The sequence below is a fragment of the Syngnathoides biaculeatus genome, chromosome 4, assembly GCF_019802595.1.
Source record: "Syngnathoides biaculeatus isolate LvHL_M chromosome 4, ASM1980259v1, whole genome shotgun sequence".
Classification (NCBI taxonomy): domain Eukaryota; kingdom Metazoa; phylum Chordata; class Actinopteri; order Syngnathiformes; family Syngnathidae; genus Syngnathoides; species Syngnathoides biaculeatus.
In genome coordinates, this window is record NC_084643.1 from 18,385,729 (window position 1) to 18,402,679 (window position 16,951).

Below are 16,951 nucleotides of genomic sequence, written 5' to 3' on the forward strand. Positions count from 1 at the left end.
TATAGAACCACTGAGAAGGGAAGAAAAACACAATTAAGATACTGCGGGTACATTTTAAAAAGTCAGACCACAACTGTTGAATACAAATCACACCGAAAATATGGGATAATATGATAAAAGAACAAGGACTGTTTTGTCATAACACAGTTTTAGAAAAATATATTTGCAAATGTTTTCAGAATCAACAATACATGAACTCAAGAGCTACTTTATATAAAATGTACAGTTTTTGTAAAATAATAAGGTGATGCGTCTGCTTATTGTAGGGGAACATTATTATTTATTGTCATACAAACAGGATCATATTGATGATCAGAAGTAAGATATTGGGAGACATTTAATAGGCAAACAACATGAGAGCAGCTGCTTCCAAGTCTGGTTTTATAACCACTTGCATTCTTAAATGGCATGAAAGCGAAGAATTTTTAACACCAACTGTTGACAGTTTACAATGTCTAAATTTGCTATTCAAACATTTTGCACAACTGTATTTTAAATTATCATGAATTGCGTTAAATATTTTGAAAATGAGATGGCTACTGTCCAAATCTAACTTTTGCAACATCTTTCTAAATGTGTAAACCATCAACATTCACTGCCTTAGAAGTACTGAATATCATCAGTGGGAATATCTAAAAGACATTTCAGAACAAATGCAGCTTATTACTTCATGAATAAAATCTAAAGGCAGAAATGCTGAATATATAGAATGTGTTTGTTTTGCGGCAGTGTTAAGATCGTGTCGTTCTTTGCTGTGCATTTGTTGTTGTTTGTTTGTTTTTTGGGGTTGTTTTTGGAGGGGGTCTGGAACCCTATTCAGTATCCGGCAGGGTATCCTCCTTTCCTGGGGTCTGATTCTGCGAGAAGATGCCCTCCTTGTCGCATCACCACTTGAACCACAGAATCTGGAGTCCTCTGCAGCTGTGTTATGTGGTTCTTCCAGATCAGGCCTTCTAGGACTCTCTGTTCCACACACACACACCAATCTTAAGATGCATGGTTGAGCAAGTGTTTGCTGGAGCATACAAAGCGATCGCGCCGATCCCCACTTTCCCTCCCAGCTCGGCACTTTCACAGAATTTTTTTGGGTGGCAAGTGCTCAAGCCAAAAAAGGGTTACCCATCGCCAAAAAAAGAACAGTAATATAGAAAGTATTGTGTTCGGAAACAAACAGACCAGTACACACATGCCACCATTTCAAGTGCCTTGAATAACCCCAAATAAACAAAGGTAGCACCAAATGTGTAATTCTCTTGAGGACTCCAAGAAATTCCTTTGAAATATCAGAACACTGCGTGCGATTGATGAAAGACAGGGTCATTTTTATTAATACAGTATTTAAAATACATGACTGAGGGTTGAAAATGGGGGCGCAGCAAAAAGGGTAAAGGGGAAGGTGCTTGGGCAGCACATAGTACCTTCACTTACTTTTTCAAAATCTTGCTCCACTACTGTCATGTTTGGGTTGAGTTGATTGTGCACTCGTGGTTCCATCACCGCTTTCCTTAGGTCATACTTGAAGAACAAGGAGTTCAGGATGATCTGTCCACGGGGCAAAAGGAACGGGCAAGTAAGTGAATGAGACTGCATCTCAGTTGCGTGTGAGTGGTCTTACCAAAGCAGTAGCTGTGGTGATTTTTGTGCCCCCGGATGCTCCGACAACCATTTTAACTCTTTTGTCTTTATCAAAGATGATTGTGGGAGACATGGAGGACAGAGGCCTCTTGCCTGGAACACAATGCACCTATAGTGAATGCTTTCTTTAACAACTCCGAGCTGAGCTTTCTTAAGATGGCAAATGCAAATAGGCCTTTAAGAACTGTCATTGTGAATACTGAGGCTCATAATTTATTTGTTTAAAAAAAAAAAAAACATTCACGCATCCACTCCAATGGTCATGACCTTAGATGGAAGGGTCTCACCTGGTTGGATGAAGTTGTTAGGGGAGGGAGGGATTCCAAACCCATTGGTTATGTATGGAGAGCTGAAGTCATCCATTTCATCATTAAAGATGATTCCAGTTGATCGGGACATGACTTTGGAGCCAAAGCTGGTTGCAAAAAACAAGCGTATAAGTTAAACAAAGATGTATAGCAAGGCACCAAATTATTCATATTGTGGGCAAATTGAGATCATTTTTTGTTTGTTTAATGGTTATGTTAGCTTAAAGTTAGAACAGATATAAATATTTAAATTGCCTATTTTCATCTATTAACATTTTCACCCCCGCCCTCCCCCCAAAAAATCTAAATTATTCATATCTCAATAAATACATATCTATACTCCAAATCAGGGATCACTAACGCGGTGCCCGCGGGCGCTTGGGAGCCCGCGAGGACAATTTAAGGTGCCCGCAAGGCATGTTTTAAAAATACCACAGCTTTAAATTTTGAATCTGACTTGCTTATGTTATTTAAAATTTTTAAATACCTGTATTGTCACATCATACAAAAAATTAATGTATTATGTATATTCATGTATAATGAACTGTGACTAGTTTGCTGCAAACAAGTCACGTTCACGTTCGTACAATCAGTTCTCACGAAGTAGCCCTGAGCCTCAAATAGGTTGATGACCCCTGCTCTAAATTTACTGCTGATTAGAATATTCTACTGGTTCAATGGCGCAGGTGTTAGAGCGTTGACCCCACAGTTCTGATAACTGGGGTTCAAATCCCGGCATCACCTGTGTGAAGTTTGCATGTTCTTCCCGTCCCTGCATGCGTTTTCTCTGGGTACTCCGGTTTACTCCCACATCCCCAAAAACATGCGCTAAATGGGTACTCTAAATTGCCCATCGGTGTGAGTATGACTGCTGCCGTCTCAGTGTGCCCTGTGACTGGCTGGCAACCAGTTTAGGGTGTACCCCACCTCCTGCCCGTTGACAGCTGGGATAGGCTCCAGCACTCCTGCGACCCTTGTGAGGATAAGTGGCTAAGAAAATGGATGGAAGGATGAATATTTTGGATATATATAACTCCAATTATGAGTGTTTTTCCACTTCCTTGGGCCTTTAGTTCAAAGATACTTTTTACTCAAAATTTGGCCAGGGTATACAATAATACTGTTGCTCTTAACTGTGCTGTTTTGCAAATATATGGATGCAGCAATTTTGAGATTGACTATGTAGGTCAAATGGAAGTGAACGTTTGTATTTATTCTGACAAGGCTGATGAGAATCTTACTATAGATTAATGGTGCTGGTGGCTGCCACGGCGCTTCCGTCTTCAGCAATGAGAGACAGATGAGCTGTTCCGTGGTTGTCTGGGACAAAATAATCCGGCTCATAGTAAATGTCTGGATGAGTGGTGTCATCTGTAATTTTTTTCCTTAGGCCTTCGGCAAAGTAAGCCGATGTCATGTTTTGGATAAGCTGAGAATAGCAAAAGAATTTGCAGGAAAAGACCATGAGCACTGGAAATATATAAAAAAATATTTTTTTCAATATTGCTATCTAGTAGGTGGAAAGGTGAAAATAATCCTTTGATTTTTAAATGGAATAAAAGTTAATAATTTTATCCTAAAATAAAATAAAACTATGCATCATTTTAAGACACCTGAAAGACCCATTATGAAGTTGGGAACCTGCATGGTGCCATTTTGGTGATACAGTACTGACCAAAAGATTAAGAAGCAGCGTTTTATGAAACCGTCTATTCCTACAGTGGCGACATAACCCAAAATCCTTCGTAAATTGGAACACTCCATAGACTACCACCAGGTTAGAAGTAGACTATGGAGGGTTCCAATTTGTTAATATTAATCCCACAATTCAGTCATGTTTATAGTAAACACAGTATTTGTATGACATGTGGTTGGTGGAAAAGTGAAAACAATTGAGAAAAAGACAATGACAACTGTAAATTCATTGAATTATCAGTTTGTGAAAGACAGCGATAATGCAGAAGCTTACATCTGTAATATTAAGAAAATGGGGGTCCCCAAGTCTGCTCCTTTTTGCGTAAGCAAAACGAAAAGCCTCTAGGATGCGATGATACGTTAGGGTCTTCTCCTCAGCTGTAGAAACGCTTGTGTCGGTGAAGTTGTACCCTACAAAGTATCCAGAAGGACAAAAGTCTGCAACGAACGAGCCACCACATTTGCTTGGCCGAAAGAGTTAATAATGTTTCTCCATCAATGTATCAAAAATCCATTTCAGATGTGTTTCCACATCGTCGGGTCATGAAAGTGTTCACTCCCGTCCAAAAGCAACAGGAACAAATGGACAAATGTAAACGTTCTCTTCCTATATCATCGGTAAAAACAGCTTCCATTCAATTCAACACCGACTTAATGGTTTAAATGTTTTTCTTATTCACAGGCAGACTTGAGCTGTAGCTTTGTTTTCTGTGATCACTGGCATCTTCCCTTGTGCATGACTACATCAGAGCTTGGCCAGTTTGCTCACCATTCACTATGTTGAGAATGAGCGCCAACACTGGGCCACTGGAGGGGGCATCCGGAACATGCATGGTGTATTCCCCAACACTAATCTTCAGGGGATTTTCATTCAGTACTGGCTGGTACTCCAATAAATCATTCAAGGTGATAATCCCACCTAGAACATTGATTGAGGTTTCAATTGATTTAATTATTCTTCCTTTGGTTTGCTAGTTTTTTAATTTGTCATTGTATTCTTTACATACATTGTTCTTTTAAATTTCTAATAGATAATTTAAAAAAAGACCTGCAGCCTGGATATCTTCCACGAGTCTCTGTGCCATTGAGCCATTATAGAACATGTTGGGACCATCTTCTGCTATTCTCTGGTATGTGTCCGCCAGCTTTGGGAATCTTATAATGTCATTTTCCCTGAGAATGTTTTTTTGTGAATCACAAAACACTTCACTGAATGATGAGAAGAGAAGAAAATCTCTTTAGTATGTAGAAGTGAAGTAAAACTCAAATAACACTGCAATTCGCTAAAAGTGTGTGTGGTTTCTTATTTTAAATGGTTGCTGCAACACAATAAATGCAGAGTGACTTGAATGAATATAATATCACAACAAGGGAGTGTATGATGAGGAGTGAAATATGTTTAAATCACATAAGATTATATGGTATTTTCTCTGCAGCGTGTTTAAAAACAGCACAAAGAATATTGCAGGATTAATGCTGTCACCATTTATGTTGGTGATGCTCGCTCCTCACCAAAGATTTGCGTTTCCTTCAATGGAATCCTTGCTTTGAAAGATTGCATAAGCCAAGGCTTTCCCAACCGGAAAGCCTTCACGAGCCAAGGCAATGCTTGGCTCAAACAGATCTTTCCAAGGCAGCCGGCCATGTCTCTTATGTGCCAAATCATAGCCACGAATCTCCCCGGGAATGGCTATGGACAGTCCACCTGTCATGTGCAAACATTGTTAGTGGTTCGAATATCAGAGGCCTGTTCTTTGTTCTTAATTACAACCCCAATTCTGATAAAGGTGGGATGTTGTGTTAAGCATGAATAAGAAGAGAATGCAATGATCAGCAAATCATTTTCAACCTCTATTTACTTGAATACACTACAAAGACAGGATAGTTAATGTTCAAATTGATAGTTTGTTTTTCGCAAATAATCATTAAAGGAAGACTCCCCAAAACTCACATGTACAATAAACCCTCCAATGTGTAGTAATATTATTGCCCATATATTTTGGAAATTAATTGGGGGAAAAAAATTGAAAAAAAATTCATTTTTTAAAACCAAGCAAAATCTGGATATGTGCAAGATACAGATACACAAATACATATACACATAAGCACACAACTTTTCTTGGTTACTATTTATGGCGATGTGCGCATGCAAACCCCCCTTCTCCCCCTCCCGCAATCCCCGCCGCCGGTTCATCCGAGAAGCTGGCTGCTTGAAAAGTACAACTTGGGGTAAAAAAAAAAAAAGTCTGGCCACGTGTGCGGTATATTCTCTACATCTAAACTAACTACTCAGAAAAGCATTAAACAAATCTCCGTGGTCCACATAATGGGATTATTGTTTGTCGTTAGTGGCACGCCCACTCTCTAACACGTCAAGTTCCGCCTTGTGTATTCTGGCTCAAACGCTTGAACATTGTACATTGTTATTGTTTTGTTTTATCAATGGCGGGAGTAGTAATAACAAGGAGCATCGACTCGCTGTTATGCTTTATTGGCTCTTGGCACACAACACTTCACGGTTACTATTTATGGCGATGTGCGCCTTTTAATGTGTGCTCCCATTCCTTATAACTTTGGGAGAGTCTTCCTTTAACTTAGAATTTTATGGCTGGAACACAGTCCAAAATGGCTGGGACAGGTGGCAAAAAGACTGTGATAGTTGAGGAATACTCATCCACCAACACCTGTTTGGAACATCCCACACGTAAACAGGATAATTGGGAACAAGTGGAGCCGATGATTGGGTATAAAATGAGCATCCCTGAATTGATAAGAAAGTATGGGACGTGTTTCACCTCTTTGTGAACAAGTGCACGAGAAAATATTTCAACAGTTGCAAGGAATTTAGGGATTTCATCATCTACAGTCCATTATATCATCATTTTTTACACACTTGGCCAATAAAGCTTATTCTGATTGTGAATAGTGTCAGAGAATCTGGAGAAATCACTGCATGTAAGTAGGAAGTCTGAAATCTACCATGGAATGCCTGTGACCTTCGATCCCTCAGGCGCACTGCATCAAAAACCGACATCAGTGAGTATAGGATATTATCACATGAGCTCAGGAACACTTCAGAAAACAAATGTCAGTAAATATAGTTTGGCGCGACATACATATTGTAAGTGCAACTTAAACCCCGCTATGCAAGGCAAAAGCCATTTACTCACAACACCCAGAAACGCCGCAAGCTTCTCTGGTTCTGAGCTCATCTAAGATGGACTCATGAAAAGTGGAAGTGTTCTGTGGTCCGATGAGTCCACATTTCAAATTGTTTTTGGGAAAATTTGGACATCGTATCCTCCGAGCCAAAGAGGAAAAGAACCATCTGGACTGTCATGGACGCAAAGTTTTTAAAAAACGTCATCTGTAATGGTATGGGGCTGTGTTATTGCCAATGGCATGGGTAACATACACATCGGTGAAGGCACCATTAATGATAAAGGGTACATACAGGTTCTGGAAAAACATACACTGCCATCCAAGCAAAATCTTTTTAATGGACGGCCCGCTTATTTCAGCAAGGCGTAGCCAAACCACATTCTGTACGTTACAACAACTTGGCCTCGTAGTAAAAGATTGTCAGTACTCGACTGACAAAGTCCCTACCCTCAGTTGTAGGCATCCCTCTTCTTTTTCTGCCGACGAAACCGCTTTCCTCCTCTTCTTTGTCTTCAACCCACAGTAGATGAATTTCCACCAACACCCTGCAGGTTTACGGTGCTGGGGTGGATGTTTTTAACCCGGGCCACAACTGTTCTGGTATGGAATTCTTTAGTTGAACGCTCATATTTGTTTGGCAAACATTTAAGCCAGGTGCCCTTTCTGACACAACACTCTGCATTTATTCAGGGTTGGGAGGGTGTGTCCCGACAACAGCACAAGGCAGAAAATAGTACGTTGGCTGATCAAGAATTTAATGACTTAATTGCCAGTGGGGGAAAAAAATTTATTTTGAATGGCTGCTAGTTTTGACTTGCATTGATCGGTAGCGCTTACCCTACAGAAGGAGCTGAAAGAGCTAGAGGCCAGGCTCTGTAGGGTCCGATAGAATCCTGCCCAATATGGACCTAGTTCGAGTGGCGTGCAAGTCTTCAAGGGTGGGTAGGGTGGTGCCGACAATCCGTTCAGCAGGTTTCATTGTCCTTTGGAGTCTGACTTTGTCCTTTTTTGTGGCAGCCCCAAACCAGAATGTGATGGAGGTACACAGTACTGATTGGATGACCGCTGTGTTGAACTGTCTCAGCAGCTCTTGTGACAGGCCCTGGTTCCTCAGAAGCCACAAGAAGTACATCCTTTACTGTTTTTTTTTTTTTTTTTTTTTGACGACGGAATAGATGTTCGTCTCCCACTTCAGGTCCTCTGAGTCTGTAATTCCCAAGAACTTGAAGATCTTGACGGTTGACACATGACAGTTGGATAGGGGCAGCTGTGGTGAAGGATGCCTCCTGAAATCCACAATCATCTGTACAGTCTTTGGAGTGTTCATCGCCAGGTTGTGTTGACCACACCAAAGCTCCAGTCTCACCACTTCCTGTCAAAACGCAGACCCGGCGCCGTCTGTGATGAGGCTGATGACTGTGGTGTCATCTGCAAACTTCTGGAGTTTGACAGCCAGGTGCCTTGAGGTGCAGTCGTTTGTGTAGAGTGAGAAGAGCAGAGGGGAGAGGACACAACCTTGGAGTGCCCCGGTCCCGATAGTGTGCATGGATGGGGCGGTGTCCCCCAGCCTCATCTGCTGTGTCCTGCTCCTCGGGAAGTTGTACATCCAACTCTAAAATGGCAGGCAAGACGCTCAACTGAAGTTTGAAGTGAAGACGTTTGGAGGAGAGGAGTTGAAGGATGATGGTGTTAAACAAGTTGAAGTCCACAAATAGGATCCTCACATAGGTTCCCTTGCTGTTGAGATGTTCAAGGATGAAGTGCAGACCCATGTTAACAGCATCCTCTGCAGGCTTGGTATCTCGATAAGCAAACTGCATTGGGTACAGCTGGGGACCTGTCACACTCGTGAGGTGTTCCAGCATAAGGTGTTCAAAGGACTTCATGACAATAGATGTCAATGCAACAGGCCTGTAGTTATTAAGATCTGAGACTACTCCTTTTTGGGGGGACGAGTATGATGGAGCGTTTGAAGCAGGTTGGTACTTCACACAGTCAAAGAGACCTGATAAGAAGTTGGTCTGCGCAGACTTTGAGGCAGGATGGTGACACAAGGTCTGGGTCCGGCACATTGTCGATCTTTTTTTGTTTAAAGATCTGCCTTGCATCCCTTTCATGGATGTTAAATGGTGGAGTGGATGGTGGTGCGGCTTGGTGGATGTGTGGAGTGAAAGCTAACCCTCTATAGTTTTCTACTGGGCGGGAGCGTCGCTTGTATTTAGTGTGTGATTGTAATCTGTGCCAGACTGATTTGGAGTTAGTAGCATTCTGAGCTATCCATATATTACTATTCAATAGAAAATCAGGGCAAACTGGACTGTCCCGCCTCGTGGAAATGTAGCCACAGTAAGACTCGTCTATCCCAGGTGGATGTGATTGTACCTGTACGAGAAAGTTGTGTGTTGTTGCCAAACATGTCCTCAGTGGCGTTCTTGGGTGCGGTTTCCCTTGCGTCAATGGTTTCTACTCTACCTGTTCAGTAGAAAGAAGAGAGCAAGGGTCTATTTTTCTCATTAAATATCACTCAAATTGAATAATGACGCAAACTCACCAGAAGCAGCATTGTAGATGACAAAGAAGACCCCTCCACCAATGCCCATGCTGTGTGCATTGACAAGGCCAACACAGAGCAAGGCAGCAATGGAAGCATCCACTGCTGAACCGTTTTTCTTTAAAATTTCCCTAAGGACATTAGAGAGGTTTGTAGTTATGTAGACACACATACAAGCACTACAAATATAAACAGCACATTTGTGAAACAAACAGCTCTTCACCTTCCAACTTCTGAACACTTCCCAGCGTCAGTCGCAACAGCAGCCCTTGAGAACAAGTGTCCTGAGGGAGTAGCCATGTTTTTCTTCCCCATGGCTATGAACAGGAACAGGCCCATGACAAGCACGAGAAGGACCACCAGACCAGCAGCCAGAGGTTTTGCAACCATTTTTCTGGCACATGAATTCAACAGAGACCATTTTCACTCAGGATTTGGTGACTCAGATAGGCCTAGACAAGTTAGCTGTCATTTATAGCACATTCATTTACTGTGATCTTCTCAAGAAATGATAGCGGAACATTTGTTTCACTTAGATACTGGAGGATCTGTATCTCTTTTCTGCCAGAAGTTTTATTGTGTTACATTGGAGGTTCAAGGCTTATGTGATTTTTTTTTTTTTTTTTTAAGAAAATATCATAATTGATCTTTGTTGAGGGGCAATCAGTCAAAGAGAACAAGGTTTCTAGAGGGAGAAGATACACAGTTATAGACAGAATGTGAAAGAAAAAATAATAAAAATAAACAAATCATGACACTTCTGCAACAAATCAAAATTAAATATAGATATTGCCTTGGGCTTCAGCTAGCGGCCCACACTGTGAAGTAAGGACAGGACCAGATAGGATAGAACAGGACACGGACAATAAAAGAAGCATGAAGGGCAAGGGTTATGAATCAGTCTTTACAACTGAAATGTGTTTCGATTAACTAAGTAAATTATAGAACTCTATAGAACAAAAGTATTAAGTGGGGTGAATACACAAACAATTTGCATATTCAGAAGTTAGTTGTCGCAACAAGTGAGTGGCTCTCACCCAATGAAAGAGTCCCAAGTGTATGTGCCTATGGACACATGCAAGTGAGTTGACGCCATTTTACATGCACAGACTGACAACTACTTTCTGTAACTGCTGTGCCTAACTCATGGAAGCTTAGGACCCAACCCAATCAATCGAGGGTGGGATTGGACCAAGGGCCCCACACTAGAGTCACCCAGTGGACAGAACGCACCCCACACCCAGGGTCAGTACGTCTGTTATCCCAAACAGCTACCTGGCGGGGGGTGCAACCCCAATGCCACCGGATCCCCCTCCCCCATCCCAAGATGAGCCAGAACCCCACTGCCCCTCAGTCCCCATGACCCGTAGGGCCCACAGCGCCTCCAGTCCTCGCCTAGCCCAAGGACAGGAAAACATCCCCAACTTGTTTGAAAGGAGGGCAGATAGGGGCACACAAAACAGGAGAATGAAAAGGGAGGGGCGTCCCAGGGAGCAGCCACGGGCGATGAGAGGGGAGCCCCCACACCAAGCCATCATCCAGGCCAACCGGTAACTTCATGGATCACCATGAAACTATCGACGCATCCAGGTGAGAGCAGCTCACCAATATCTCGTCAAACATTAACTAAGCTTGATGTTCATAATGAACTGAATTAATAAGACTAAAATGGTAGTCATGATTTGGAATAAAACAGAAAACAATGCCATTAAAAAAACGACTGTAAACATGTTATCTTTAACATGTATAAATACTGGAAATGCCATCTTGAGTGGCTTTACCTCATTGCTTTGGGAGATCAGCAAGTCCACAATATTTCACGTGACCAATTGGTCTAAAGACTAAAGCAAGGTCATGATGGAATGAGCTTCATAAATGGGCATTGAACAAAGTGTACTAAGTTATGTGCTATGTTCCTTAATACATTGGAGTCGTCCTGTCCCATGTGCAAAAAAACACCCCCAAAGCATGATGCTACCAACCCATGCTTCAGAGTAGGGATGGTGTTCTTGGGTTGGAACTCATCAGTTGTCTTCCTCCAAACACACTTAGTGGAATTGTGACCAAAAAGTTCCATTTTGGTCTCATCTGACGACAAAACTTTCTCCCATGACTCCTCTGAAATCCAAATCCAAATGGTCATTGGCAAACTTAAGACGGGCCATGACATGTGCTCATTGAAGTAGGGGAACCTTCTGTGCCATGCATGATTTCAAACCATGACGTCTTAGTGTATTACCAACAGTCACCTTAGAAATGGTGGTCCCAGCTCTTTTTAGGTCATTGACCAAGTCCTGTTGTGTAGTCTTGGGCTGATTCCTCACCTTTCTAAGGATCATTGAGACCGCATGAGGTGATATCTTGCATGGGGCTCCACTTTGATTGAGATTGCCTATCATGTTTAGCTTCTTCGATTTTCTAATGATTGCTCCAACAGTGGACCTTTGTTCACCGAGCTGCTTGGCAATTTGTCCGTAGCCCTTTCCAGCCGTGTGGAGTTGTACAATTTTGTCTCTGGTTTCTTTGGACACCTCTTTGGTCTTGGCCGTTTACAAGTTTGAGTCTTACTGATTGTATGGGGTGGACAGGTGTCTTTGATTCTAACGACCTCACACAGTACTTACAGTACGGTACGGACTAACAGGTCTTTGAGCGTCTGAATTCTAGCTGATAAGTGTTCAAATACTTATTTGCAGCTATATCACACAAATAAATTGTTAAAAAATCATACATTGTGATTTCTGGATTTTTCTTTTTAGATTATCTCTCTCACAGTGGACATGCACCTACGGTGAAAATTTCAGACCCCTCCATGATTTCTAAGTGGGAGAACTTGCAATATAGCATTTTCTTTATTTTCTTCACTGTAGGGTTTGTTATGACTGAGCAATTTTGTGACTGATTTATTGAGTTCAGGATCAAATCGCTGAATTTTTGCTCCAGTTACTTGGGACATGCTTGAAATTTGAAGATGGACTTGCATGTCACAAATTGTGGCTTGTTAGTACAGCTATAAATAGCTCAGTGCCTCAATCTTTTTTAGTACTGTGTACTTGCTTGAAATCTTGCTTCTAATATATTATGCTAATCAGTAAATACCTGGTTTTAAAGGAAGGCTTTGTCCAAAATTTCTATGTACAATAAACCCTCCAATCTGAAGTAATAATATTATTACATATAATTTGGAAATTAATTGAAAAAAAATTTAAATACAGAACATTTTTTAAATCCAAGCAAAATCTGGATATGTGCCAGCTTTCACAGCCAGACCCGGAAGAAACGTCTTTGACCCCGCCCCATGAGGTCAACCTGGGCCGTGAGGACCGCCAGTTCGGCGCTCTGCCGCTCTATCTCCGCCCGCATTTTGCGGTAGAACACCTCGTGATTTGGCGACCCCTCCTCCCCCTGGGCTTGAGGCTTCGCCACCAGCTGCGGGTCTGCTGGTTTGACCATTGCTGGTGAGGAGTGGGTGGACGAGGACAGTGTCTTTGTTGCCGCGCAGCGGTAGGCACAAGGGAGTGCTCGGCCTGGGCGTCTCCTCTGGCTGACACGCGGAGGACCCGGGTAGATGGCCAAGCGGGTTCCCACAAATGGATTGGAGGACTTGGACCTACAGGGCGAAGACACTTGGGGGCTGGAAACACGGGGAGGTGAAACAAACTGACTGGGCTTAAAGATAGAGGAAATTTATAGTCAAAATCTGAGTCGTAGTCAGGCAGCCGGTCATATAAATCAAGATCCTCCTCATACTCCAAAAAATCGGAGTCCAAAAGAATATAAGGTGCTGAGCGCGTCGTGGTCGGGACGTATTCATGGCACACAGGTGGTGTGTGTGACTTGGAAGAAGCGGTCAACATCATGGAGCCTACCCGGATAGGACAGGCTTGGTCCTTCGGCAGCCGATTTATCTCACGTCGGTCCCGGCGACGCCAGGTCTTTCCTGCTGGGTCCTGTCTTGGCCAGATCGTTCTGTCACGATCCACCGAGAGGAAGGAGGACCCAAATGCAGGACTCCGGAGAAGCAGAGGCAGTTTGGGAAAAGTGTTTATTCATTCCAAGGTCAGGGATCAGGCAGACAGTCAAGCGTAGCAGCAGTAGTCAGGACGTGGGGCGTAGAGAGCAGGTCCGCGGGCAGGCAGGGGTCGGTACACGTGAGATCGATCTGAGATAGCAGGAGTGTCAGAGGCGTCAGGCTTACGGGGTCTGTCGGAGAACAGGCGGAGGTCGGTACACAAGGGTTTACGATCAGCGATACAGGAGTGCAGGAACGGGGCATGAGTTGCGAATGATCTGGCGAAGACCAGTCGTCCCCTGGGTCCTATAAATACAGGGGTTAATCAACGAGGATGAGGTGCAGGTGTGCGCCTCCTAATCAGTGCTGGGACCCGCCCAGCCAGGGCTGGACTGGCAGGACTATGACATAATTAATCTATCCATTTTTGGTGACATTTACTTGTGTTGCAAACACCACTGTTACAGGTTACATCAATATACCATAATTTTTCTCGAAAATAATGGGCAACTTTTTCCAAAAATATTTGCAAAATAAAAATGTGTAACATAAGACATCGAATATCATATCGAAATGTCTATCTACAAGTTCTTTTTACCACGCTATGTACCTGTATATGACTATACAATGTGATTGTATTTTTTACTTTTCATCCATACCTAAATATAATGTGCTCTTAATTTTTTGCAAATATTTTTGGAAAAAGTTACCAATATACCATTATTTTCGAGAAAAATTATGGTATATTGATGTAACCTGTAACAGTGGTGCTTGCAAAAAAGACACATTTTTGTCATTTGTAACAATTGTAGAACTGTGCTCATCTGCTGTGAATGATTGCCAGCCTTTCCGAGGCAAACTCTGAACCTGGTTGATTCAGAAGAGGATCTTTTGTAATTCGATTGCAATGCAATCAAAGGAGCAACAGCAAGAGCAGCAGCAGCAGCAGCAAATGGGTTAGATACATGTGTACAAGGTAACCCACAAGGAGAATGCAGTTGAGAAGATTGCATCACAAACAGCGGCAGTGCATTCTCACAGATTTCTCAGCCGGTTTTGAGCATGAGAACAGAATGAACGAAATGAGACTGACACATTTATATATATTACGGTAATGTGCGCACCCAACCTGAGCTCTCAGACTTCCTCCGGGAGCTAGCATTTTATGATTGTTAGTGTAGCATGTTTGTTGCTATTGCACCAAAGATCAGAAACGACTGCCCATGAGTTTGTTTAAACTTAAACTGAGACAAAAAAAAAATGGCGACTAAAACAGTTAGTTGTGCATCTGCTTTTAAAAGAAATGTCATCACTCGTGCCGATGATGCTGGCAACCCATATGTAGCATTGCAGGCGGAAACAACGATAGCTCGCCTCAATGGCTTCAGGTGGGTATCAAAACAACGTGAGCTCAAACTGTCATACAAGCGTCATGGGGACATGGGAAAAAAAACAGGAGAGTGCACAAAATTGAAATGCTCACTTTTTTAAAAATATGCCCATTTCACTCGTTTCTACGTAGTTTGAGCTCAAGTTGTTTTGATACCCACTTGACGCTATAGTGAAAGATGCTACGGATTGGAGCCAAATGGAGGGGAGAGGTTGGGCTGCACAACCCAAACTCTTGGGATTAAAAAATATTTCAAGTCATCAATGATGAGTTCCAAAGCGATGCACCAAATAAAGCTACTATGGATCTTTTTCGGATTGGAAATGTGTCATAATGTTTCCTTTGAAGGCTAGGCCAAGGATGTGTAATGTAGCGGGTAAACTGCACTATGCACAAACGTTTTATGCACAAATATTTAATGCAGTGTTAAATGAACAATGTTAAAGAGTTTATATTTTTAAGATATAAATATGTGTTAACAGTATTGATAACATGTTGTGCCATCATTGAGCATTTATTTTGGTTGGTTGAGCGATTCTGTTCTGACAATTACAGGGACCGGGAGAAGCATGTCCTATGGCCTGTCCCGAAATTATATTACCACTACATCAGCACATGCACGTTATTATTATTATTATTTTTTTAGGTCAACTTTGGGGATGCGCATTATACTTCATGGTGCACTATACTCAAGAAATTACGGGAGTACTGAGTTTTGTTCCATTTCGTAGTTTTGCATGACATAATGCTGAGTTTTAATTTTGACTTGAAGGATACACTGAACTCACCAAGCCAAGTGGAGTTGCAGCTTGGGGGATGATGAAAGAGAATTTAGTGTTTCATTTAAAAAAATCAAATGAAATACAACTATGATCTAATAATAAAGGTGGCACATTGGAGCAACAGGTTAGAGCAATGGGCTCACAGTTCTGAGGACTGGGGTTCAAATCCTGGGCTCCTCCTAAATGGAGTTTGCATATTCTCCTCATGCCTTTGTGGGTTTTCTCTGAGCGCTCTACTTTCCTCCATATCCCACAAAAATGCAACATTAATTTGACACTTTAAATTGCCCCTGGGTGTGATTGTGAGTGCGACTGTTGTGTGTCTGTCACAGTCATAGTTTTAATACAAAAAGTTGCCTCTCAACATACATGCAATTGTTAGTAAGACCTTTTTAGATAGCAATAGGAGATTAAAAAAAAATGAGATAGATGTCTCAGTGAAAATGTCACATCATCAGGCTAATTTGCTCTGTCAATGGGTATGTAAGTTATTTTCTGCAATATGGGATCAGAAAAAAAGACATTTTTTATACATACGCTTGAGAAAAAAAATCTGAAGTTGTATTGATGGTCAATGCTGCTACAGTGCAAAGCTGTGGGAACTGTCGAGGAATAACGTTGCTGAACTGCACGAAGTTATTGGAAAGAGTAGTGGAGGCTAGACTCAGGACAGAAGTATCTGCGAGCAACAATATGGTTTCATGCCGAGAAAGAGTACCACAGATGCATTATTTGCCTTAAGGATGCTAGTGGAAAAGTACAGAGAAGGTCACAAGGAGCTACATTCTGTTTTTGTAGACCTAGAGAAAGCCTATGAGAGAGTACCAAGAGAGGAACTGTGGTACTGCATGCGCAAGTCTGGTGTGGCAGAGAAATGTTAGAATAGTACAGGACATGTATGAGGGCAGCAGAACAGCAGTGAGGTGTGCCGTTGGTGTGTCAGAAGAATTTAAGGTGGAGGTGGGACTGCATCAGGGATCGGCGCTGAGCCCCTTCCTGTTTGCAGTGGTAATGGATAGGCTGACAGATGAGGTTAAACTGGAATCCCCTTGGAACATGATGTTCGCAGATGATATTGTGATCTGCAGTGAAAGCAGGGAGCAGGCAGAGGAACAATTGGAAAGATGGAGACATGCACGGGAAAGGAGAGGAATGTAGATTAGCCCAAGTACAACGGGATATATGTTTGTGAATGAGAGGGGTGGAGGGGGAAGAGTGAGGCTACAGGGAGAAGAGATAGCGAGGGTGGAGGACTTCAAATATTTAGGGTTAACAATCCAGAGCAATGGAGAGTGTGGTAAGGAAGTGAAGAAATGGGTCCAAGCAGTTTGGAACAGCTGGCGGAAGGTGTCTGGTGTGTTATGTGACAGAAGAGTCTCTGCGAGGATGAAGGGCAAAGTTTACAAAACAGTGGTG

The 16,951-nt window shown here is 42.3% G+C and overlaps 1 protein-coding gene across 1 annotated transcript; it reads right to left on the reverse strand.

Moving 5' to 3' along the window:
- Positions 1-213: 213 nt before the first annotated feature.
- ggt1a (gamma-glutamyltransferase 1a) lies at positions 214-9,741 on the reverse strand. Its single transcript, XM_061818057.1, has 12 exons — positions 9,575-9,741; positions 9,352-9,482; positions 9,183-9,272; positions 5,151-5,343; positions 4,687-4,847; positions 4,408-4,557; positions 3,913-4,049; positions 3,185-3,372; positions 1,923-2,050; positions 1,616-1,728; positions 1,429-1,542; positions 214-963 (listed from the first exon to the last, which is right to left on the reverse strand). Exons 1-12 carry the CDS (start codon positions 9,739-9,741, stop codon positions 817-819), a joined length of 1,719 nt encoding a protein of 572 aa, XP_061674041.1. The 3' UTR covers positions 214-816.
- Positions 9,742-16,951: the final 7,210 nt, after the last annotated feature.

What these genes read in the sequence shown, in the direction of transcription:
- ggt1a (XM_061818057.1), bottom strand. Translation starts at nt 9,741, where the DNA reads ATGGTTGCAAAACCTCTGGCTGCTGGTCTGGTGGTCCTTCTCGTGCTT. An exon ending in CACACAACTTTCTCGTACAG is followed by an intron (nt 5,344 to 9,182) that starts GTACAATCACAT and finishes TGCACATGACAG; the next exon opens with GTGGACTGTCCATAGCCATT. An exon ending in TCACCACAGCTACTGCTTTG is followed by an intron (nt 1,543 to 1,615) that starts GTAAGACCACTC and finishes CCCCGTGGACAG; the next exon opens with ATCATCCTGAACTCCTTGTT.